The 25290-nt window shown below is 42.3% G+C and overlaps 1 protein-coding gene and 1 long non-coding RNA gene across 5 annotated transcripts in view; one reads left to right on the top strand and one right to left on the bottom strand.

Annotated features, from left to right (window-relative positions):
• Positions 1-2528: 2528 nt before the first annotated feature.
• On the bottom strand, positions 2529-4845 carry LOC138805912 (uncharacterized). Its single transcript, XR_011365672.1, has 2 exons — positions 4739-4845; positions 2529-4364 (listed from the first exon to the last, which is right to left on the bottom strand). It is a non-coding gene; the product is annotated as an uncharacterized lncRNA (long non-coding RNA).
• Positions 4846-5126: 281 nt separating this feature from the next.
• Rrm2b (ribonucleotide reductase regulatory TP53 inducible subunit M2B) overlaps positions 5127-25290 on the top strand; it is a 29049-nt gene continuing 8885 nt past the window's right edge. For 2 of the 4 annotated variants that reach the window (XM_069991169.1, XM_069991168.1), the window contains exons 1-5: positions 5358-5578; positions 13714-13869; positions 21286-21402; positions 22590-22723; positions 23146-23240. In XM_069991169.1, the coding sequence (XP_069847270.1) occupies positions 5531-5578; positions 13714-13869; positions 21286-21402; positions 22590-22723; positions 23146-23240 (550 nt within the window). In that variant the 5' untranslated portion in view covers positions 5358-5530. Of the gene's footprint in view, positions 5182-5357; positions 5579-13713; positions 13870-21285; positions 21403-22589; positions 22724-23145; positions 23241-25290 lie in introns of those variants that run through there. The other 2 variants (XM_069991171.1, XM_069991170.1) reach the window with 2 other exon arrangements.

Here is a 25290-nt window from a genome sequence, read left to right as displayed (position 1 = left end):
AGCAGCAGACGATAAATTGTTTATCTGTAGGCATTCTGGAGTCTGCTTTCCTAGACATTGGGCTATATTCTTTGGTGGAATGTATGATTACATCTAAGTGTGTTGATAGAATAATAAAATTAATATTGAGAGTCTGAGTGCATTATTTTGGAAAGTACAATTTTCTAAAGTCAGCCATGTCACCCACCTTAGTCCAAAGGTCTTAAAATGAAAAGCATATAATGGATATCTGACATTTTTCTTACCTCATAGGTATGAAGGGCTGCTGTAAGATGAGATGTCTTAAGGATAAAACAACTCAATTTCCTGAATCTTTTGTAAACTGCTGCTTTGATTGCTTCTAGATTCTGGAACCTTTAATTGGTAGCTCTGATACAAGTTACATCTCTTCAGAAAAAGCATCAAGTTAATGCATTTGTATTTGAAATGCTTCCTTCAATGCTGAAAATGAAATTTGGCAATTACACTGTTAGTCTAGCAAGCTTTTGGAATAGTTAATGAGCTTTGAGAGTTATGAGTTTGCCTTTAATACATTTTTAAGTGCCTTATGCTCCTTCCTATGTAGCATGGGAGTTGAAGTTTTTCTAATGGACTTGCACTGTATGGCTTACAGAAGTGATGAGTACCTTTATATTGGTTTAGTACCTTTAGGGAACACATACCTGTATTTGTATCATGTTTCCTTAAAAGTTCTGCCCATGAGAAAATAAATCCTCTGAACTTCCAAGAAATTGATTAGGGTCAAGAAGAGTGGAAATAAATCAGCCATAACATTTTTTCTCACTATAGGCACCAAAATCCAAGCATAATTAAAGGAGAGGTTTTGATTCCTAGAAGGCTTCATCAGGTCCTTTCTTCAGACACTAGAAAGCAAAATTCCCATCAAGGAAGGCAGCAAACATCCAAAATCAATAGGATGGAGCCATTTAATGTACAAAAATGATTATAGGAAGTCTAAAAATTTGTAAGAAATGAATGAGTTTAACTACCAGGAGCCTTAATCTAAAAGCACCCAAGGCTGACCTTTACTTCATTTCATGATACTCTTAAGTCAGGACACATGCACTTTAAGAGATGCATATTCAGGGGCTGAGAAGTATAACACCACATGCAAAGTCTCCAGAGTTGATAAGCCTAAGGATGTTAAAACTAGTCTGAAAGCATTTAAAAGTATACACAAAGGTGAATGAGTTTATTTCAAGGTATCAAATACCTAGTACTAATATAAGTCAAGGGGAAAATTACAGAAAGACTGATTCTTGATTAGTGTTAGGTAATGTTAGTTTTGATAAAGTCTTTGGAGTATCTTAAAGATTATAAAATTTAGGGCTGGGAAGGTGGCTCAGTGGTAGAGCACTTGCCTTGCATGTTCGAGGCCCTGGGTTCAATTCCTCAGCACCACATAAGAAAAAAGCTGGAAGTGGTGCTATGGCTCAAGTGGTAGAGTGCTAGCCTTGAGCTGAAGAACTGAGGGACAGCGCCCAGGCCCAGAGTTCAGGCCCCACGACCGGACCCAAAAAAAAAAAAAAAAGATTATAAAATTTACTTGAAAAATAAAACAAGCAGCTGGGCGCTGGTGGCTCACACCTGTAACCCTAGCTACTCAGGAGGCTGTGATCTGAGGATCATGGTTCAAAGCCAGCCTGGGCGAGAAAGTCCATGAGACTCCTCTCCAATAAAACACCAGAAAACCAGAAGTGGCGTTGTGGCTCAAATGGTAGAGTGCTAACCCTTGAGCTGAAGAGTTCAGGGACGGCACCCAGTTCAAGCCCCACAACCAAGAAAAAAATAGTAATAATTAAAATAATAAAACAAGCAGGATTATCTTGGAATGTACAAACAAGGAAGACAGAAACTTGCCAGTATTTTGTGTGTTTGTATTGGGGCTTGAATTTGGGGGATTCTTGCTGTCACTTTGCTGCTCATGGACGGTGTTCTACCACTTAGGCCATGCCTCCAGTCAGGTATTTTGCTTGTTAATTGAAGATGGGATCTTATGGACTTTTCTGCCCAGCCTGGCTTTGAACCACAATCCTTGTCTCAGCCTATTAACTAGGATTACAGAAATGAGACACACTGGCATCAATACTGGCTCAAGGCGAGCACTCTACCTATTACTTGAGCCACAGTGCCACTTCCGGTTTCCTGGTGGTTTATTGGAGACAAGAGTATCACAGACTTTTCTCCCCTGGCTGGCTTTGAACCTTGATCCTTGATCTCAGCCTCCTGAGTAACTGGATTACAGGTGTGAGCCACTGGTGCCTGGCTCAATACTATCTTAAAGTACAGCATTTTAAGGTTTAAGTGAAGAAAGAAGAGAAGTAGGGCTTTTTTTTTTTTTTTTTTTTTTTGTCATTTTCTACTTTTCCTGTGGCCCCCAGAAGAGGTGAATTAACAAGTTCCCTGCCCTCCTATAGCTGTGACTACAAGTATCCCTTAAACAGCGCCCCCACTTTGGCCATTGCTTGTTTACAATATGACTTATCCAAATGTTCATCCAATACTCAAATTAACCATAAGGCCCCATAGTTGGTAAATTCATGTCTTGGATTTTTAATATTTTTATTATTATTTAAGTAGTTGTGCAAAGAAGTTCCCATTCTACAACACAGTATATGAATACTAGGTGTCTGACAACATTGTCACCCATCGCTGCTAACCCATCCCTTCTCTCACATAAGGCCCTATAGTTGGTTCATTCTTATATTGGATTTTTTTGCACTGTTAGGTCTTATGCTCTTATTTGGCTAGTTTTACTTTGCAAGCAGCTTCAGTCAAATTAGAGAAAGCTAAATTTGGGGAACATTTTCCTTTGTGCTTTACAATGTATAGATGTTACATGTCTTTGCTTTTATTTTTCTTTAGTGCTGGTACTGTAGTTTGAACTCAGGGCCTCCACTCTTGCTGAGACTTTTTTCAGGCTGGCACTTTGCCACTTGAGCCACAGTTCCACTTTTGGCTTTTTGGAGATGAGTCTTAGGATTTTTTCTTGGCTGCCTTCAAATTACAATCCTCAGATCTCAGTCTCCTGAGTAGCTAGGATTATAGGTGGGAGCCACCAACACCAGGCCCTAGTAGTTTCTTTATGAAAGGTTAACTTGGCTGGGTGCTGGTAGCTTATGCCTATAATTGTAGGTATTCAGGAGACTGAGATCCAAGAATTGTGGTTTGGAGCAGACTGGGCAGAAAAGTCTTGTTTCCAATTAACTAGCAAAAGTGTAGGAAATGGAGCTGTGGCTCAAATGGTACAGTGCCAGCCCTGAGCACAAAAGCTCAAGGATTATGCGCAGGCCCTGAGTTCAAGCTCCAGTACTCACTCTCTCTCTCCCTTCCCCCCCCTCTCATACACACACACTTACACAAAGAGGCTCCCTTCTCCTTTTTAGGTTAGATTTTAGAATGAGCCAACAGCCATTTTCAAAGCTTAGAAATAAAATTTCACACTTCAGACAGCAATCCATAAAATAAGTGTAAGTTGTTGAAGTTATGAAAAAGTTCCCTTCATATTTCAGCTTCACTCTACTTAAATCTTGAATCTTTTATTTGTGTTGGTACTAGGGCTTGAACTTATGGCTTGTGCACCAGTCTCTTAGCTCTTTCTGTTCAAGGATAGCTGTAGTACTTGAGCTCCATTTCCAGCATTATTTGCTGGTTAATTAGAGAAAGTCTCATGGACTTCCCTGCCTAGACTAGCTTCAAATCCAAATCCTCAGATCTCAGCCTCCTGAGTCACTAGGATCACAGGCATGAGCCACCTGTCCCTTATTTATTTACTTACTCATTTTCTTTCTATTGTAGCTAGCATACTGTGAGAGCATGGTATTGGAAATTTGGTGGGATTATTTTTTGTGATGCCTTCAGCTGCAATAGCAAAAGAGATGGTTTATTGTACATGTGTGACATCTGGTCACGACTATGAACAGCACTAGTCCAGAATGTCACAGGTCCAGGGCACACAACCATCAGGGGCTACTTGGTTATGAGCAAGGTAGGTGTCTCTCAGAGACGGTCTTGGCAAGGGAAGTTCTAGATCCACTGGGAAATTGTAGACAACGACAAGCAGTCCAACAACTCATATTGGTGTCTTGGCCTTTGGCATTCCGTATTCCTGTTCCTCTGGCCTCAACTGGTGCACACGCCGGTTTACTCGGACCTCTGCCTCCTCTTCCTCCTCTTCCTCCTTTTGAACTTGAGCCTGCGCATTTGCTTCTTCCTCCATTTGGCGCTCATAGTGCTGTGGTTTCTAGGAAGATGGTGCTAAGGCCGAGCGTCAATGGAGTTACACAGGACTGTCGCCACTGTCCCACAGTCACCGCTGGCCTTGAACACTAGCAAGAAGACCGGAGACGATTTCTTTTATTAAGCTGGATAAACATGAAATGAGACACAGCAGTGTCAATCACACAAATAAGTCCTGAAGACCCAACAGTTCGTTCACACAACGTGCGCGTTATTGGCGCAGTGCCGGACACTGTGAAAGCTCAATACGTGCGGCAGCAGCACTTACGACGATTCCAACGAGCGCACACCACTTCCGAAGCGCTCCCTCCCGCTCCCGCCCGGCTGCGCGCACACCTGCCCGCGCCCGCTTCCTCCGCGCCTGGCTGGACACGGGACGCAAGCCCGGCTTTTTCCTCCGTGGTCTTTTCCTGCTGGCTCCCCGCCCCACCCCGTCACCCAGTGGGCCGCCCCGCAACCACTAGCCATCTCTCAGGACGCGAGAACTAGCGCAGCCTACCGTGTTCCCGGGCCGCCCGCTGGGAAGCCCCGACCCCGCAGGCCCACACCTGCCGTGGTTAAGTGAGCAGAGCGCGAGGTGCAGCCACGTCCTCCCAGCTGACCTCCACACCGGAGGCGTGGGCGGAGCGACCGAGGAGGGGGCGGGGTCTGCAGGAGGGTGGGCGTGGCCCATCCCGCCCATCAAAAAATACCCCCTCGTGAGTGGGTGGAAGGCGGAGCCAGGGAAGTGAGGTGTGACGTAGACAGGAGGCGGGGCCCCGGCAGAGAGGTGGGCGGGGTGCTACGGAGCTTTTCGGTGGGCAGGAAGGAAGCAGCACCTGCAAGAGAGTGGTGTGATGGAGAATTCCTCAGGCTGCAGGTGGGGAGGGTGGACTAGTTCAGTGGAGTGGAACGGGGCCGGAAGAGGTCGGTGGGAGCCCGAGGCGGGGCCGGACGAAGTAGGTGGGTCCCTGTGGCTTGGGTAGGGCCTACTGGAGTGGGCGGACCTCTGTATTGGGGGCGGGACCGGGCGGATAGGGCGGTCCTTGAGGCGAGGGCGGGGAGAACGGACTGGTCGGGTCCCTGCGGCGGGGGCGGGGCGCGCCGGGGTGGGCGTGTTCTTGAGACAGAGGGTGGGGCGTGCCGGGCCGCTGAAGAGAGGCTCCCTCAATGGGCAAGCGAGAAAACGGGGCCTGGCCGCCGGGCGGGTCGCGCTCCGTGGACCCCTTAGCCACCTAGGCTCGGTCCCAGGTGGAGAAAGCCTGTGGCGCTTCGTTCTCTTTGCTCTGGTAGCTCTGGCGGAGTCTGCGCGATGGGCGACCCGGAAAGGCCGGAAGCGGCCAGACCCGAGCCGGATGAGGTAAATGTTCCCGCGGCTTCATCCTTCGCCCCAGGTCACGCCGGGCCTGTAGATGGCCCGCGGCGGCGGGGACCCGCCCGTCGCTGGACTTCCGTTGGATGAGGTGTTCGTCGCGGACACAGACCGGGCGCAGGCCTGCAGCGCCGTGGCGGCACCCGGGCGTCGGGGTGGCTGCCCCGGCGGGCCGCTCGGGGAGGGCCGCGGCACGAGCGGCCTGCCGCCCCCAGAAGCCGCCCCACGCGCCCCGGAAACCGTGGGGAGACTGAGGCAAGCAGAGAGGACCGTGACAGAGCTAGGGGAGAAAAGCATTGACACGGGTGGGTGGGTGGCGCTGACAGGTGGAAGGAAGTTAGGAGCCAGGGTTGCTCACCCAGGCTACTTAGCTGAGCCTTTATTGAACTCGGCGGAAGTGATACCTCCCTCTGGAGAAGTCAGGTGCTTTATGCAAAGTACCACCTACGTGGTAGTGCTCTTTTTTTCTCTCTCTCCTCTGTGCTAACAAAAGTAATGGTAAATGATCTGTAGGGTTACCTGGTGGTTTAAATTGTTGCGCCAAGATTTTCACACTCTTGTTACTTTGCAAACCATTTTTTTGGGGGGGGGTCCTGTCGTGGGGCCTGAACTCTGGGCCTGGGTGCTGTCCCTCAGCTCTTCAGCTCAAGGCTAGCGCTCTACCACTTGAGTCACAGTGCCACTTCCAGCTTTTTTCTTTTTCCTTATGTGGTGCTGAGGAATCGAACCCAGGGCCTCAGGCATGCAAGGCAAGCGCTCTACCACTGAGCCACCTTCCCAGCCCCCCTCCATTTCTTTATAGAGTTGTAGATTACAGATATATTTTAGTTTATTTTGATTTTGAAAACATAAACTGATAAATAGTAATCAGTCAAGCGTAAATATCCCTCAAACTTTTCTTCCTCTTGAAACATACATTTAGTACCAGTTTCCCCATAAGGGAAAATTCAGACTTTTCTGTTTTGCTAATGGCACTGGAAGCTAACTTTTTAATTGTTCCAGTCTCAAAGCTAAGACACAAAGGCAGGTGCACAATTTTAGATCTAGGATGCATTTTAATGAACATCTATCTTAGTTCAGAAGTTCTGAATGTAAGGATGCCTTAACCCTCTTGTTTTTGTGGATTTGATGGTACAGCTTGGGCCATCTGCATGGGAACCATCTGGACTACTTTGTAAACGAAAAAAAGTAAAATACTAGCCCATACCCCAGACCTAATGAATCAGATTCTTGGGATAGATCTGAAACTACACCTAAGCACGAAGAAGCATTACCTTCAAGAAAAGGGCTCTTAAAGGGCTTGAAGGGAGCTTATGAATCTCCCAAGGCTATATGTTGGTTTTGTATGCCCAGGTAGGAATATATGGTATAAAGGGTCTGTAGTTTCTCAAGGTTGGAAGTGCTGCTGTGGCTCAAGTGGTAGAGCGCTAGCCTTGAAGAGCTGAGGGACAGTGGCCAGGCCCAGGGTTCAAGTCCCACGACTGACAAAAAAAAAAAAAAAGAAAGGAAAGGTTTTCAGGGTGAGAAAGTTCAGGCCAGAAACCACTAAATGACATGCCCAAGCCTCAGTGGTAGGTCTAGATGTAAAGTCACATTCTTGGGTATTCCATCTGCTTTGTCAGAGTTGGTGGGAGTTGGAAGAATGAAAAATGATACCCATCAATAGTCTACAAATATGACAGCATGTATATGTTCTAGAAGATAAATTGATGAGGCAAACACTTGGAAGTATTAGGTGGAATTAGAGTATGGTTGGGAAGAAGAGACACGTAGAATGTCACTCTAAATCAGGGTACTCTGTTTACTTGAGCCTTTTGACCTAGATTTTTGTCCTGGCATGCCTGGACACCACTTCAGACTAAATGACCAGGAACTAAGGGGATAAAAAATAGAAGCACTGGGCTGGGAAGGTGGCTCAGTGGTAGAGTGCTTGCCTTGCATGCATGAGGCCCTGGGTTCGATTCCTCAGCACCACATAAGCAAAAAGAAAAAAAAGCCAGAAGTGGCGCTGTGGCTCAAGTGGTAGAGTGCTAGCCTTGAGCTGAAGAGCTGAGGAACAGCATCTAGGCCCAGAGTTCAGGCCCCACGACTGGACCCAAAAAAAAAAATTGAAGCACTACTTTGGAAAAGACAGTGGAATATTGGTTAGTAGAGTGCCTACTACTCAGCTGTGTGTCTGATTCTCATCATTTTACACTTGTGTAAGGACAATTTAGCTGTTGTTATAACTCCCATTTTACATATTGCATAATCCTATTTACCACTGCCAAATCAATCTTCCATTAAATTGGTGCTTTAGTGTCATTTCCCCCCAATAAAACTCCCCAAAAGGTTTCAATTTTCACCAAAAGTGGCCAACTCTACAGATTGGAAATCTTGTTGAAACTTTTTTAATGCTAATTTCCACATCTTAATTCATGTTTTCATTTCCATTTCTGAAACAAAAATGTAGTTTTTCTCATTTATCCTATACATGGATATTTTATTTTCTAATGCTATCTCTATTCATGTTAATTCCTACCCAGAAACCCTCCATAATTATCTATAGGAATAATTTGCAAAATGTATCCCAAAATGAATGCCAGAATCAGGAGGTTGAGAAAGTCGAGAGAGTTGGAGCCTCTAGGACTCCCAACCGTTTGAATCCCTTGGCTCCACAAAATTAACTCCCCGCCTCTTAGCCTGATTGACATACACAATCTGCATCTTTTATGGATTTTTGTCTATCTCCTGATTGAATTAGGATATTAATAGTAGCTTTAAAAAAACCCACCCTTGGGCTGGGAAGGTGGCTCAGTGGTAGAGCGCTTGCCTTGCATGCTCGAGGCCCTGGGTTCGATTCCTCAGCACCACATAAGCAAAAAGAAAAAAGCTGGAAGTGGCGCTGTGGCTCAAGTGGTAGAGCGCTAGCCTTGAGCTGAAGAGCTGAGGGACAGCGCCCAGGCCCAGAGTTCAGGCTCCACGACCGGACCCAAAAAAAAAAAACAAAAAAAAAAACCCACCCTCCTGATGTAAGAAATAATTATTGGTACAATTAGTTTATTTAAAAAATTTCAAACTCTGGCACTGGGTGACTATCTAAAATAAGAGGTAGGTAGAAGGTACTTCAGAGCATAATTGAGCAAACCAGGCAAAAACATTTGTTTCTCACATTTAATGTGTAACAGAACTTGACTGCTACTCCCATTAGCCATTAAGCAAGTTCAAAGTCTTTATAAAGTCAACTCAGTCGATAAAAATGATAATGAAGCCAGGCATTCGTGGCTTGTTCCCACCTGTATTCCTAGCTACTCAGGAGGCTGAGGTCTGAGGATCACTGTTTGAAGCCATCCTGGGCAAGAAAGTTCATGAAACTCCTATCTCCATTTAACCACCAAAAAAGTACTAGCTTTGAAAAAAAAAAAAAGCTCAAGGACAGAACTTACGCCCAGGACTTGTATGTGCGCACATGCGCGCGCGCGCGCGCGCGCACACACACACACACACACACACACACACACACACACACAGAGATAATGATCCTTGATTATACCTGTAATCCTACCTACTCAGGAGGCTTAATATCAAAGCCATCCTGTGCAGAAAAGTCTGTGTGAGACTCTTACCTCCAGTTAACCACCAAAAAGAAATGGAAGTGTGGCTTAATTGATAGCTCAAACTTGAGCAAAAAAGGCAAGCAAGAGTTCAAGGCCCTTGTACTGGTAGATACACATAAAAAGAAGGGATTTAGTTTTCAGATGCCAAATCGACTGCTGAAAATATAATACATTGCATAGTGGTGATGGAGATCCTATTAGTGGCTGCTAAGGAATAGATGTGATCATCTAGAAGAACCTATACAATATGTAAGACAGCTGAGAATGCAGCTGACAATTCAGGAAAGAAGGGGAGCCAAATGGGATGAAAACAGACTGACATGGATTCAGGACAAACAAAAGCAAGAGCAGAAGTGATCTGATTTGGTGAAATGATGTGATCCTTGCACTCTAGAGGCTGAGGCAGAAGAATAGCGAGTTCGGGGGCTGGGAAGGTGGCTCAGTGGTAGAGTGCTTGCCTCACATGCATGAGGTCCTGGGTTCGATTCCTCAGCACCACATAAATAGAAAAAGCTGCAAGTGACGCTGTGGCAGAAGTGGTAGAGTACTGCCTTGAGCTGAAGAGCTTGAGGGACAGTGCCTAGACCTAGGGTTCAAGCCCCACAACAGACCAAAAAAAAAAAAAGTGAGTTCAGGGCCAGCCTGGGCTATAAATCAAGATCCTATCTCAAAGAACAACAACAAGAAGCATACGATCTTGTAAAGTATGGATTCTTTTTATTTTTTAGTTAAATTATAAGTATACATTAGTTGTACCAGAGGGCTTGACATAGTGACATTTTCATTCATACATATGATGTATCTGGATCCAAATTATCCCCTTCTATTATTTTCTCTTATCCCATTCCTCCTTAAAACAATTTGGGCAGGTTTTATTATCCTATCTTATTTCATGCAAATAAACTACCTATTGTCATTCATCTTCATTAATGCAAAGTCTTTATAAAGTCAACTCTATTACTAAAAATAATGAATTCAGTTTTGTGATGCTCAATATGCAGCTGAAAATATAACACTATGGCACAGGAGTGATGGAGATGCCATTAGTGATTGTTGAGAGATGGATGTGATTATCCCCAAAACAAGCCTGTTTTATAAGCTACAGGTAATCTTAGGGGGAACCTGGAGAGCCCTGCATTTACCTCCTCAAATTATATTAAAATAAACATCATGAAGTAAGTGCTACATCAGCTCTAGCTTGGTTCAAAGGTTTGTGTTGATTAACCTCCTGTTCCCTAGTTTCTTTTCTCAATTCATATTTTATCAAGATATAAGAAGAATGTATAGGGCTGGGAAGGTGGCTCAGTGGTAGAGCACTTGCCTTGCATGCCTGAGGCCCTGGGTTCGATTCCCCAGCACCACATAAGCAAAAAGGAAAAAAAAGCCGGAAGTGGCGCTGTGGCTCAAGTGGTAGAGCGCTAGCCTTGAGCTGAAGAGCTGAGGGACAGCGCCCAGGCCCAGAGTTCAGGCCCACGACCAGACCCCCCCCCCCCAAAAAAAAGAAGAATGTATATACAAAATGTGACTTTCACCCCAGCCTGAAGGCACTATTCAGCAGTTTTATAGGTCCTGACACATACTTACCAGCTGACTTGTTGCCACTGGATTACTGCTTATGTTTTCCTTCTTCACTTTCCTTCCCCAGTATGCTCCATATAGCAAATAAGGTGTGGTAGAGATTTCTAGCCCTGAAATACATACCTGTGCACTGGCTATTTAATACAAACTTAAAAAAAACAATGAAGGGTAGTATCAAAATGCTATGAAAGCATGATCTAGAGGGGTTAAAAGAAGAGCATTGTGGGAGCTGGGAAGGTGGCTCAGTGGTAGAATGCTTGCCTTGCATGCATGAGGCCCTGGGTTCGATTCCTCAGCACCACATAAACAGAAAAAGCTCGAAGTGGAGTTTAGGCCCCACAACCAAAAAAAAAAAAAAAAAAAAAGAAGAGCATTGTGGATCAAGGAATGTTTGAAATATTTGTTGACCATAGACCTCTACCCTTTCACCCTTTCAATTAGATTCCAGTTTTCTAATCTATGCACACACTTTTTTTTCTTTTTTCTTTTGTTAGTCATGGGGCTTGAACTCTGGGCCTGGATGCTGTCCCTCAGCTTTTCAGCTCAACGCAAACGCTCTACCACTTGAGCCGCAGCACTTCTTCCTGGTTTATTGGAGATAAGAGTCTCACAGACTTTCCTGCCCAGGCTGGCTTTGAACGTCATCCTCAGATCTCAGCCTCCTGAGCAGCTAGGATTATAGGCATGAGCCACCGGCACACAGTTACACACACATTTTTAAAATTTCATTCTTTTTTTTTTTTTTTTTGGTTGGTTGTGGGGCTTGAACTCTAGGCCTGGGTGCTTGTCCCTGAGCTCTTCAGCTCAAGGCTAGCGCTCTACCACTTTGAGCCACAGCACCACTTCCACATACATTTTTTTAAAAGACAGTACTTTGCTTATATAGCAAAAATTAGCCTAAGGTTAGCCCAAGCTAACCTTGAACTCACAATCTTCTGCCTCCTGCTTCTCAATTGCTGGAATTATGGGCATGAACTCCCATACTTGGCTGAATATCTAATCTTTAAAATCTTTCCAACTCTTCTCTCAGTATTTTTTTTCTCATTATTTCAAGATACTTTATTTTCAAAACAAGTCCCAACACTAATCTCTCAGTATTTAATGAGTGAATGATCCTTCAGGTTCCTTTAGGGAAGTTACGGAAGATCATGGTTGCTCAAATAATGGCTAAAATAATTCTTTGGATAGAGGAACGGCCTTTAAAAAGACAACCTGAAACATCTAATAGTCAATAATTTAAAAGAATTTAGCATCTAAGAATGTTCAAAGTACTTTTACTTATATTAGTTCCTCTGATCTTTGTAGCTGTCATTTGAAATAAATACAGTATTAATTTGGCTGGGAACATGACTATATGCCCCTATAAGTAAAAATAATTTATGCTATACAGAACAAACATACACACACACACACACACACACACAGTTAAGTTGAACAAAGGTGATAAATTGTTAAGTTTTCAGATAAGTTTTAAGATGAAACCATTTAGAAACTAGCTTTTAACAGTGTCATATCAATATTTTATATTAAGTGTACTTGAAGGGATATTTTATCCACAAACCTAGAAATGTATCCACAATGACTTTTATGTCTTTAGCTTTGTACTTAGATTCTCAGAAGCAACAATAAGTATAATAATTTTTGCATTTTTGCCATCAGGTAAGTTATTAGTGTTTGTATGTATATGTGTGTATACTGGTCCTAGGGCTTGAAGTCAGAGCCTGGGCATTGTCCCTGAGTGTTTGTGCTCAAGGCTAGTACTTTACCACTTGAGCCACAACCCCACTTTTGACTTTTTGGTGGTTAGCTGGAGATAAAAATATCACAGACTGGGGGTAGGGAGGATGGAGGAGTGGCAGGGAGGTGTGGGGGTGGGGGGTGGAGAGGGGAAGGGATGGTATGGGGAAACAAAGGAGGAGGCAACAATGCTTGATAAGAAATGTACTATCAGGGCTGGGAAGGTGGCTCAGTGGTAGAGTGCTTGCCTTGCATGCATGAGGCCCTGGGTTTGATTCCCCAGCACCACATAAACAGAAAAAGCCGGAAGTGGCGCTGTGGCTCAAGCAGTAGAGCGCTAGCCTTGAGCTGAAGAGCTGAGGGACAGCACCTAGGCCCAGAGTTCAGGTCCACGACCGGCAAAAAGAAAAAAAAAGAAAAAGAAAAAAAATATACTCACTGGGGCTGGGAAGGTGGCTCAGTGGTAGAGCGCTTGCCTTGCATGCATGAGGCCCTGGGTTCGATTCCTCAGCACCACGTAAGCAAAAAGAAAAAAAAAATATACTCACTATCTTGCCCATGTAATTGTAACCCCTCTGGTATTTTCACAATAATCCAAATATATATATATATATATATATATATATATATATATATATATATATATATATATATATATAATAGATTTTTCCTGAGCAGGCCAGAATGGTGATCCTCAGATCTCAGCTTCTTTTTTTTTTTTTTTTTTTTTGGGTCCGGTCATGGGGCCTGAACTCTGGGCCTGGGCGCTGTCCCTCAGCTCTTCAGCTCAAGGCTAGCGCTCTACCACTTGAGCCACAGCGCCACTTCCGGCTTTTTTCTTTTTGCTTATGTGGTGCTGAGGAATCGAACCCAGGGCCTCTGGCATGCAAGGCATGCGCTCTACCACTGAGCCACCTTCCCAGCCCAGATCTCAGCTTCTTAAGTAGGTAAGAGTACAGGCATGAGCCATTGGTGCCCAGCTTGAGGTAGGTATTATTTTGCAGTTGCAGAAATTGAGTGAGGCTCAGAGAAATTAACCAGTTTCCCACAGTCATGCAGCTGACCAAGCACTGTTAACCAGCTACCAGATACCTGGAAGGATTCTCCACAGGCACCTTATGCTAGCTTCCTAACTGCAGCAGATGTATATTTACATATGAATGCAAAAGAAATACCTGCATGAAAGTGATATTTGTACTTTTTTTTTAAAAGAGGTTATCTTCAGATACCAATGAAAGTGCGGTGAAGTCAAATGAAGAACCACTTCTAAGAAAGAGTTCCCGCCGGTTTGTCATTTTTCCAATCCAGTACCCTGATATTTGGAAAATGTATAAACAAGCTCAGGCATCCTTCTGGACAGCAGAAGAGGTATGTACTGGCATGGTTTTCCACCAGTGCTCATGTTCTGTGGTGCAGTGTTCACTTCTTGCATCACACAAACTTGAAATATTTTGACTTGTAAAATGCATAGAATAATGCTGGGTACAAGTGACTCACGCTTGTAATCTTAGCTACTTAGTAGCTGAGATCTGGTGGAGTGAAGCTAGCCTGGACATATATAACTTGAGACACTTTTACCTCCAATTAACCAGCAAAAAGGTAGAAGTAAAGGTGTAGTGGAGTGCTAGCCTTGAGCAAAAAAGCTAAGCAAGGTTTAAGCCCTAGTAGCAACACAACACACAAAAGATAAATTGAATAAGGTAAGTAGTGTAAGATAAGGTTTGAAATGATTGAGACTACAGAGATTTCCATTGTTTTGGCTGGGTCTGTTGTCTGTAAACAAGTATCTCACTTTTTTAAAATGGCAACTTATTTTGCTCCCTTTTTATTTATTTGTTTGTTTTAATTATTTTTGGGGGGAGGGGGGTCTGTTGTGGGGCTTGAACTCTGGGCCTGGGAGCTATACCTCAGCTCTTCAGCTCAAGGTAAGCACTCTAGCACTCTAGCCACAGCACCACTTTTTGTTTTCTGGTGGTTAATTGAAGATAAGAATCTCATGGAGTTTCTTGCGTGGGCTGGTTTGGAACTGTGATACTCGGATCTCAACCTCCTAAGTAGGTAGGATTACAGGAGTGAGCCACTGTGACTGGCTTATGTATTTTTTTCTTTCATATATATGTTTTATTTTATTTATTTATTTATTTTTTGGGTCCGGTCATGGGGCCTGAACTCTGGGCCTGGACGCTGTCCCTCAGCTCTTCAGCTCAAGGCTAGCGCTCTACCACTTGAGCCACAGCGCCACTTCGAGCTTTTTTCTTTTTGCTTATGTGGTGCTGAGGAATCGAACCCAGGGCCTCAGGCATGCAAGGGAAGCGCTCTACCACTGAGCCACCTTCCCAGCCCCTCATATATATGTTTTAATGTAAAAATACTGTACAGAGGGATTACAGTTACATGAGTAGGGTAATGAGTACATTTCCCATCGAGCATTGTTACTGTTAGGTTTTTAAAAAGAGGTAGCCGTGTAAGATCAGCACCACACATGTGGTATTCAGGTAAGGGGTAGTTTTATTCATCGTTCAGGCTGGCACCAGGCCATCTTGGTCCTCCACACGGGGAAAGGCCTGGGAAAGAGAGAGTTGGGAAAGAGAGAGAGCTGGGGGAAAGAGCTAAGAGAGAGCTAGAAAAGAGAGAAAATAGCTAGAAAAGAGAAGAGCTAGAGAAGAGCTAGAAAAGAGCAGAGAGAGGGCATCTGGGCCTGGGCTAGGCCTTATCTAGGGTATGGGCGGAGAAAGGTGTGGCCACATCAAATTCAGATGTGACCTCAGCGGATGCAAATGTGACCTCTTCCAGGTGTCCCAGTTGCCTAGGTAACGCAGGTACTGGGTGGAGACTTTGCTGTGAGGAGGGTGGAGTCTGCTAGCCATCCAGAAGCGGACCTTACAGTTACCTCCTGTTTTTCCCCTAACATCCCTTCCCTCCTTCCCTCCCCAACTCCTCCTTCCCCAACCCCTCCCACCCAAAATTGTAAAGTTTGTTTTCAACTTAGTGTCTTGTACATCTCATTGTTACAATGGGTCAACTTGTATCCTTTTTCTTTTTTTTTTTTTTTTTTTTTGGGTCTGGTCGTGGGGCCTGAACTCTGGGCCTGGGCACTGTCCCTCAGCTCTTCAGCTCAAGGCTAGTGCTCTACCACTTGAGCCACAAGCGCCACTTCCGGCTTTTTTCTTTTTGCTTATGTGGTGCTGGGAATCGAACCCAGGGCCTCAGGCATGCAAGGCAAGCGCTCTACCACTGAGCCAACTTCCCAGCCCCTCAACCTGTATCCTTATTTAAGCATTTTATTATATTTCTTTGCCTCCCCAAATTATAAAAATGTATATACAAGATGCAGGACACCAGAATCAGATACAGTGAAAATGGGTTATACTGTGGGGGAAGAACATACAAAAGAAACAAAAGAATCACATAGTGCATTATAAGTACATTAAAAACAATAGAAGGAAGAAAAAAAAAACCACTTATGTCCCTGTCTTGGGGTTCATTTCACTTAACATCATCTTATATGGTCATATGTACATAGCTTTTGACCTTTTCTGCTTGTCCTAGACATGTACTAGTTATTACAAATCAGGAAAACCATGGGACCTATGTTTCTTTGGGCCTGGCTTACTTCACTTAGTATAATTTTTTCCAAGTCTTTCCATTTCCTAACAAATGGGGCGATGTTGTTCTTTCTGATGGAGGCATAGAATTTATATATATATATATAAAACATTTTCTTTTCTTTTTATTTTTTTTGCTGGTTGTGGGGCCTGAACTCTGGGCCAGGGCGCTGTCCCTCAGCTCTTCAGCTCAAGGCTAGCGCTCTACCATTTGAGGCAAGCACTGCTGCTGGATTTTTCTGTTTATGTGGTGCCGAGGAATCGAACCCAGGGCCTCATGCATGCAAGACAAGCACTCTACCACTGAGCTACCTTCCCAGCCCCAAACCACATTTTCTTGATCCATTCATCTACTGAGGGGCATCTGGGTTGGTTCCATATCTTAGCTATGGTGAATAATGCTGTGATAAACATAGTTGTGCCAGTAGCTTTAGTATGGCCTTGTTTGTGATCATTTGGGTAAATGCCCAAAAGTAGGATTGCTGGGTCATAGGGGAGCTCTCTGTATAGCCTTTTGAGGAACCTCCATACTTATTTCCAAAGTGTTTGAACAAGTTTACACTCCCACCAGCAATGCAGTAGGGTTCCCTTTTGGCCACATCCCGGTTTATGTATTTTTTGAGTGCCAGTCTCCAGGCCTGAATTCAGGGCCTATTATCTCGCTTAGCTTTTATGCTCATGGTTGGTGCTCTACTACATGAGCCATAGTTTCAGCTTTTGGCTGGTTAAATGGAGATAAAGTTCTCTCAGATTTAGATTTATCTGTCAAGGCTGATGGCCAAGCCCTTTTTTTTTTTTTTTTTTTTGGTGCCATTCCTGGGGCTTGAACTCAGTGCCTGAGTGCTATCCCTCAGCTTCTTTTGCTCAAGGCTAGGGCTCTACGACTTTGAGATCTACTTCTGGCTTTTTTTTGTAATTTAATAGAGAATTTCACGGACTTTCCTACCCAAGCTGGTTTTGAACTGCGATCCTCAGATCTCAGCCTCCTGAGGCATGAGCTACCAGTGCCTGGTTAGCCAATCTTAATTGCTGTTGTTACTACGGATATCTCCAACTTGTTTTTTTTTTTTTGGGGGGGGGGGCGGTTGTGAGACCTGAACTCTGGGCCTGGGCGCTGTCCCTCAGCTCTTCAGCTCAAGGCTAGCGTTCTACCACTTGAGCCACAGCGCCACTTCCGGCTTTTTTCTTTTTGCTTATGTGGTGCTGAGGAATCGAACCCAGGGCCTCATGCATGCAAGGCAAGCACTCTACCACTGAGCCACCTTCCCAGCCCCCCCCTTTTTTTTGTCAGTCGTGGGGCCTGAACTGTGGGCCTGGGCACTGTCCCTCAGCTCTTCAGCCCAAGGCTAGCATACTACCATTTGAGCCACAGCACCACTTCCAGCTTTTTCTGCTTCAGCTCCACTTCCAGCTTTTTCTGCTTATGTGGTACTGAGGAATCGAACCCAGGGCCTCATGCATGCAAGGCAAGAGCTCTACCACTGAGCCACCTTCCCAGCCCCCCAGCTTGTTTGTTTTTGAGACAGGTTCTCTCTGTGTAGCTCAGGCAGGATAACCTTGTATTCTTGATCCTCCTGCCTCAGCATCCTAAGTAGTCATTCTGTCAGATTTTGCTTGTGAAATATTTCCATTTTGAATAGACTTTTGGTTTGTTGTGGCTAAATAGGACTACTCTTTGCTTACAAGCAATAGAATTTAAGAAGTCACAATAAAAATGAAAGTGTAAAAGTTTTAGAGACCTTGCTTTCACATGAGTGCACAAAAGGCAGTGTCATGTGAACACACTGACATCCAGGCAATGCACTCATTCTTGAGCCTGTCTGGCTGACTTCACATCCTAACAAGTGCTGCCTTCAGCTGCATGGACAGTGGAACAGCTGCTCTGACACAAAGCTGTCAAATGCTTTCTGTTACTGTGAGTTTTTTCCACCTTGGAAATAAGTTTTGAACACAACAAATAATATGTACAGGTTTGTTTAGTACAGTTGGTCATGCAGTTGACTGCTCTGTAGTCTGAACACAGGAAGAGTTAGTTATTGCCTTTAAATATGTTAGATGGCATTTGCATAACAACTTACACAGTTGTGCTGTGTTTGTATACAAAACTGTCTATCTGTATGGCTAAATATATCTGGATAGATATATTTGGTTCTACCTAAAGATCTGTCTGTCAGGAGATTGATTGTGTATATGGAAATACACCCTTGAAAAATGCAAGCTTTGGAGTCAGGCTGCCTAGGTATGATGCTGGGCATGATGGTAATTAGTTACTCAGGAGGCAGAGGTTCAGAGGACTTTGATTCAAGTCCAGCTAGAGCAAAACTTAGCAGGATTGCATGTCAACAAAATAGGTATGATGGGTCAAGTCTGGAGTCCCAGCTATACAATAGGCATAGATAGGAGGATCATGGTCTGAGGCCATCCCCAGGCAAAAAACATAAGACCCTATCCAAAAAGTAACTAAAGTAAAAAATGTCTGACTCAAGTGGTAGGTACCTGCCTAGCAAGTTTGAGGCCTTGAGTTCAACCCCTTTTCTCACCAAAAAATACATACATGTACACACACACACACACACACACACACACACACACACACACACACACACACACACACACACATACAGCGCCTGTTCTCACCAAAAAATACATACATGTACACACACACACACACACACACACACACACACACACACACACACACACACACACACACACACACACACACACACACACACACACACACACAGCGCCTGTTCTGACACTTAGCTGTTGAAGTAGGAAAGTTTTTTAACCTCTGTCAATAAATAATGGTAGCAGTAACTGGCCCATTGGGTTAGTATGAGAATTAATGGGATATTTAGAATGGTACTTGACAGTATGCAATAAATAAATGTAAGCTATCATTTTGTATATAGATTGAGTTCATCTTAACCTAGAATTCAGAAAGGCATCAATGTCTGAAGCTTCTCTTATTCTAGTTTTGCATCTGTATCCATGTTTGCTATGTTGTCAACATCTTTGTTATGTGGCAGTTAGTATATAGAGCACAGAGACAGACAAAAATGAACACCTGCTATTTTTACACTGGGTCAAAATGCTTGGCACACCTGACTCTTAACCGTCTGTGGTTTTTAGAAAGCTTTTATGGTTTGGAGAATAAGTAGAGTACATGGGTGTTTTTCATTTGTCCACCACCTCCACGTACCACCACATGCTACCAACCAAGCTTTTAGTAATGGGAACAGCCATGTATTAAATAGAACAATAGCAGCTAGTTTGTACCAAATATTTAGAATAGATTATGAGATTGAGAATTTGCTGAAATGAGATGAAGTTTGTGTGTCTGGTAGGAATATGACCAATGTAATATAAATAAAATTCATAAGACATTTTGAATACCAGACACGGGTGGCTCATGCCTTGAGTAAAAAAGCTAAGCAAGAGCTCAAGGCCTTGAGTTCAAGTCACAGTACCAGCACCAAAACAAAACAAAAGAAAAAAAGACATTTGAAGTTGAAGGCATATAATACATAAGAATGAAGAAGCTATCCCTCAGTTAAACCTAAGTTTAACTCTTAATAAAATGAATATAGATTTTTAGCATATATATATTACAAGGTAAAATCCCAGCATACATAGAACAATTTCAAGTTCAAGGCCAGGCTGGATCATATAACAAGATACTGTCTTTAAATCAAAGACTTAAATATTTGTTTTCTTCCCAGCCCATGATATTCTCCATAACTTAGTATAATGTCATGTGTCATATGCTCACCAAACATTTAAAAAATAATAGGAATAAGTTTTGCAAAGGACCATATTCCATAAAAGTCTGGGTGCCAGTGGCTTATACTTTTATTTCTTACTTCTCTGGAGATCATCATTTGAGGCCAGCCTGGGCAGAAAAGTTTAGTAGATTTCCTATTTCTAAAATAACCAGGCTTGGGCTGGGAAGGTGGTTCAGTGGTAAAGCGCTTGCCTTGCATGCCTGAGGCCCTGGGTTCAATTCCTCAGTACCCCATAAGCAAAAAGAAAAAAGCCAGCAGTGGCGCTGTGGCTCAAGTGGTAGAGCACTAGCCTTGAGCTGAAGAGCTGAGGGGCAGCGCCCAGGCCCAGAGTTCAGGCCCCACGACCGCACCCCCCCACAAATAAAATAAAATAACCAGGAAAAACCAGGGCTCAAAAAGCATGGCTCAAGTGGCAGAGGGTCAGCCCAGCTGTCTCCAGGCCCTGAATTTAAATCCTAGTACGGAAAAAAAATTGTTTGTGGGGGAATAGAATATTAGTTTTTTTTTCTTTTTTTGAGAATCAAAGATATTAGAATTTAGAATAAATGAAGGAGAAAGTACATTATATATTTTTTTCTTTTCTTTTTTTTCTGGTCATGGAGCTTGAACTCTAGGCCTGTGCACTGTCCCTGAGCTCTTCAGCTCAAGGCTAAAACTTGAGCCACAGCACCACTGTTAATTGGAGATAAGAGTTTCACAGACTTTTCTGCCCAGGCTGGCTTTGGACTGTGATCCTCAGATCTCAGCCTCCTGAGTAGCTAAAATTACAGGTGTGAGCCAAGAACACCCGATATGAGCTTTTTTTCCCCTCAAGGTTGATATTCTACCACTTGAGCCATAGCTCTACTTCTCGATTTTTGGTGATTGACTGGAGATAGAGTCTCACAGACTTTCCTGCTAGGGATAGCTTTGAACCCTAATCCTCAGATCTCAGCTTCCTGAATAACTAAGATTACAAGTGTGAGCCACCTGTGCCCAGCCACAATCACATATAAAGGACAGTTATATATTTTAAATGTTTATGAGGTTATTATGAAGCGTATGAGATTTTTCTAAGATGATATGTTGAACAGCAGTGGACTAAATATTTTATCCTGCTTCCCAAATTCATATATTGAGTCCCCAGTAGCTTTCTTCCTTCGCTGTAACAAATGTAGCTATAATCCATCCAAGTAGCAAATACAGTATGCTATTATTATGAATACAGCATTACTGTTTTTTAACATAATGTTTTGTGTTAGTTTGTTTCTTTGTGATGTTTATGTTGTCTTCTTTCCTTTTTCACCAGTTTACTAGTAATCGGATACCACTTCTTAATTTTGGGGTGGAAATTAGCTTTCCAAAAACTTTAACTCCAAGTTTAAAAGAAATCAAAAATCTTTTTATTCTAGGTTGACCTATCAAAGGATCTTCCTCACTGGAACAAACTTAAATCCGATGAGAAGTATTTCATCTCTCATATCTTAGCCTTTTTTGCAGCTAGTGATGGAATTGTAAATGAAAATTTGGTAAGATTCTTTATTTTATTATACTTTTGTCCCTATTCAGCAGTTAAATGCTAATAATGTTAGTAAGACTCTTTAGGTTGATTCTGAGAAAGAAAATCTAAGGAATGGGCTAAATAAAGCTTAATTCTTAAAATTACTTTTCTGATAAAGTGTCAGAGGAAGGGATAACTTATCTGTCTTATATATCATTTGACCTATTAAATGCCATAAAATCAAGCATAATCTGTACCAATAAAAACTACATACAATATAGAACAAGGAATGTGGGTCAGTGGTAAGTGCTTACCTAGAATCTAACCCTGTAAAGCAACAGCAGAAGTGGCACAATGCACAAACTTGATTTTTATTCTCGTATATAAAAACCTAGTAGAGAACTTGCAACTGATAATGGCTTCAGGCTCTGTATATATCACTAGGTTCTGGATTCTCATTTTATTTAAAAATGTGCTATGGTTCTTGATTAGAATGTACAGTTTGTTGTTAAGGAACATGCATAGAAGATACAAATTTCCATTGTAGATTAGAAGAGGCTTCAGTGGATCTGTCTGCTAGCAAAAATCCAAAATTCTTCAAAGCCAAATTTCTATTTTTAATAGACACTCTAAAATCTATTTGTTTCTATGGGCTTTATGTGGAGTGGGGGGGGTGTAGTTCAATGGTAGAGCAACTGAAAAGAGAAAAAAGAAGACAAGGGGAAAGAACATCAAACCAAAACCGTACAGCAAAATTTTGGGCATCTTAAGTGGATAAATACTACTGCTTAAGGTTCTTTTTTTTTTTTTTTTTTTTTTTTTCGGCCGTGGGGCTTGAACTCTGGGCCTGAGCACTGTCCCTCAGCTCTGCAGCTCAAGGCGAGTGCTCTACCACTTGAGCTACTGCGCCACTTCCGGTTTTCTGGTTGTTTATTGGAGATAGGAGTCTCACGGTCACTCCTGCCCGAGCTGGCTTTGAACCGCGATCCTCAGATCTCAGCCTCCTGAGTAGCTAGGATTACAGGTGTGAGCCACCAGCGCCCGGCTTAAGGTTCTTGTTAAAATGATTTATAAAGTGTTTTTGGCTTGCTTGTTGTGTGACTGGCAGTTTTTAAGTGATGATTCTGATGTTCAAATGTGGTTGCACAGTGTTTTAATCTTGTGTTCCATGACATCTCATAGCAGTGAATCTATCTTTTCCCTTCATTTTCTTAGGTGGAGCGCTTTAGTCAGGAGGTACAGGTTCCAGAGGCTCGCTGTTTCTATGGCTTTCAAATTCTAATCGAGAATGTTCACTCTGAGATGTACAGTTTGCTAATAGACACTTATATCAGAGATCCCAAGAAAAGGTATTACTGCTGAAATTTTATTTAGAAAGTTTCTACTATTGTTTAAGAGAAGAATTTATTCTGAAAACTAAATGTTAATGAATGGTTATTCAGATATCAAGTGATGATTTTGAGTATGGTATTTTTTGTTTTCTGTTGCTTAGTAATATTTGTTTGACTTAACACAAACCTTATAAGGCCCAGTTAATCTTTGGATACTGTATACTAACTTAAAAAACTGTTTATTAGCACATTCTGTTTATGAATTAAACCATCATGTTTTGTTATTTTTATATCAAGCCAGATCATTCTGTATTTTATGAGCATGCAAAAATGTAGGAAATGCAACTACCATAGGTTTACAATTAGTGTCTATGATTAAACTATTGAAATTTAAGAAAAATAAGTGAGTAACTTTTCCATGAATTCTTTTGTTTCTACAGGGAATTTTTATTTAATGCAATTGAAACAATGCCATTTGTTAAGAAAAAAGCAGATTGGGCCCTGCGGTGGATAGCAGATAGAAAATCGACTTTTGGTATCTAGCTCTAATTTATGTATAATTAAATTTGCCTTAGGTGATATGGTTCTATTTCTTGTGGTAGTAATCAAATTCATAGTGTGGAAAAGAACTACAGGCTTTTGTTATTATCACGATTCCTAATGATTAATTGGAAATCAGCCATAAAATAAAGCTGTTACCTATTTTATTTAATAACTTAGAACTGGAAAAGTTGAGATGTTGGTGCATAATGACAGGTAAATAAGAGTTACATATATTCTACTAAGTATTACAGCACCTACTTTTAGAAATGCTTGTTAGGCTTGGGTGCCAAGCTCATGCCTATAATCCTTGCTACTTTAGGAGACTGAGGATGGGAGAATCATGGTTCAAGCATATGATAATTAATATTAAATTGTAGCATTTACAGATTTGTCTTTGCTATAATTCCTTTGACAAAGTAGTAAGCACTTATTTAATTTATACTTCTGGATTTTTTTTTCCAAAAATGGATTTTAAAATTGTGCTACAGAAGTAAAAGTCTTTCATGTTTTAGTTTAATATAGATAATTTGGATGAATTTATTTGATATAATTGATGTATTGATTTAAGATAGTCAGGGAAGAGAATAAGGAAAAACCAGAGTATTCTTTGACTTTTTTTTTTTTTTTTGCCAGTCCTGGGGCTTGAACTCAAGGCCTGGGCACTGTCCCTGAGCTTCTTTTGCTCAAGGGTAGCACTCTATCACTTAAGCCATGGCACCACTTCTGGCCTTTCTGTTTATGAGGAATGGAACCCAGGGCTTTATGCATGTGAGACAAGCACTCTACCATTTTTTAACTTAGTCATTGTTTTGAAAATTAGATAAATATTAATTTTCTTCATCGAATGCTTGTAATTTAAAAATAAATTTTAATGTTTCTTATCCCCTACCATTTCTATAATTTCCACTGAATTCTGGTTGTATTAAATAAGTAGGGGCTGTGTGTTTGGTTCTGCAATAAGTACTGAGATGTAAACCAGAATGGTTTCCTAAAGCACTTAACTGCCTTTGTCTCGTAGAAGACTATGAGACTATGTCATTATGCACCAAAGACAATGAGCCTGTACTTCATAAGTATTTCTCTTAAGCATATACAGTATTGTGACATAGTAACTTACAAATATCTTTTGGATTATACTTTCCCTAGAGAGGTTATCAGAACTAATGATACCAGTAGAGACATTTTAGGGTTTTTTTTTTTTTTTTTGGTCCGGGCGTGGGGCCTGAACTCAGGACCTGGACGCTGTCCCTCAGCTCTTCAGCTCAAGGCTACCGCTCTACTACTTGAGCCACAGCACCACTTCTGGCTTTTTTCTTTTTGCTTATGTGGTGCTGAGGAATCGAACCCAGGGCCTCAGGCATGCAAGGCAAGCGCTCTACCACTGAGCCACCTTCCCAGGTCAAGGATTATTATTATTTTTTTTTAAACAAAGCCCTTACCTAATAGTGAGTAACGTCTTAAGTTGGCCCATATATGTTTAGCAGAAAATAGTATTTTTACTTATAGGATATTTTGCCCAAAAGATAGTTATTATTTTCAGCTTGGTTTATCTACATTTTTTAAAATTGCACATGTTTGGCAATATTTTTTCATAGTATGTCAAGAACCATAGGTTTTGAAAAATATAAACCTCAGCAACCTCTTCGCTCAGAGAGGAAGACATTTGTCATAAAATCTGCATTCTGTTTCTTACTCTAATTCCATACACACACATACATAAACATATATACAAATTATACTCATTAATGTGTTTGAGTCATATGTGGCTTATAGACAAATCACCTTTTATTTGTGCCACTCTTGGGGTTTGAACTCAGGTGATGTCCCTGAGGTTTTTGTTCAAGGCTATCACTGTACCACTTGAACCACAGCTCTAGTTCTAGCTTTTGGGTGGTTAATTGAAGGTAGAGTCTCACATCCTTTCCTGCCTGGGCTGGCTTTGAACTAAATCCTCAGATCTTAGCTTCGTAGGGAGGTAGGATTTCAAGTGTGAACCACTGGTGTCTGGTGCAAATCACCTTTTTGTTGATATGGAAGGCTGT

Source organism: Dipodomys merriami, unplaced genomic scaffold (genome assembly GCF_024711535.1).
Source record: "Dipodomys merriami isolate MVZ:Mamm:240054 unplaced genomic scaffold, mDipMer1.0.p SCAF_4, whole genome shotgun sequence".
Classification (NCBI taxonomy): domain Eukaryota; kingdom Metazoa; phylum Chordata; class Mammalia; order Rodentia; family Heteromyidae; genus Dipodomys; species Dipodomys merriami.
The sequence above is the reverse complement of the archived record's forward strand: the minus strand, read 5'-3'. Positions and strand labels throughout refer to the sequence as shown.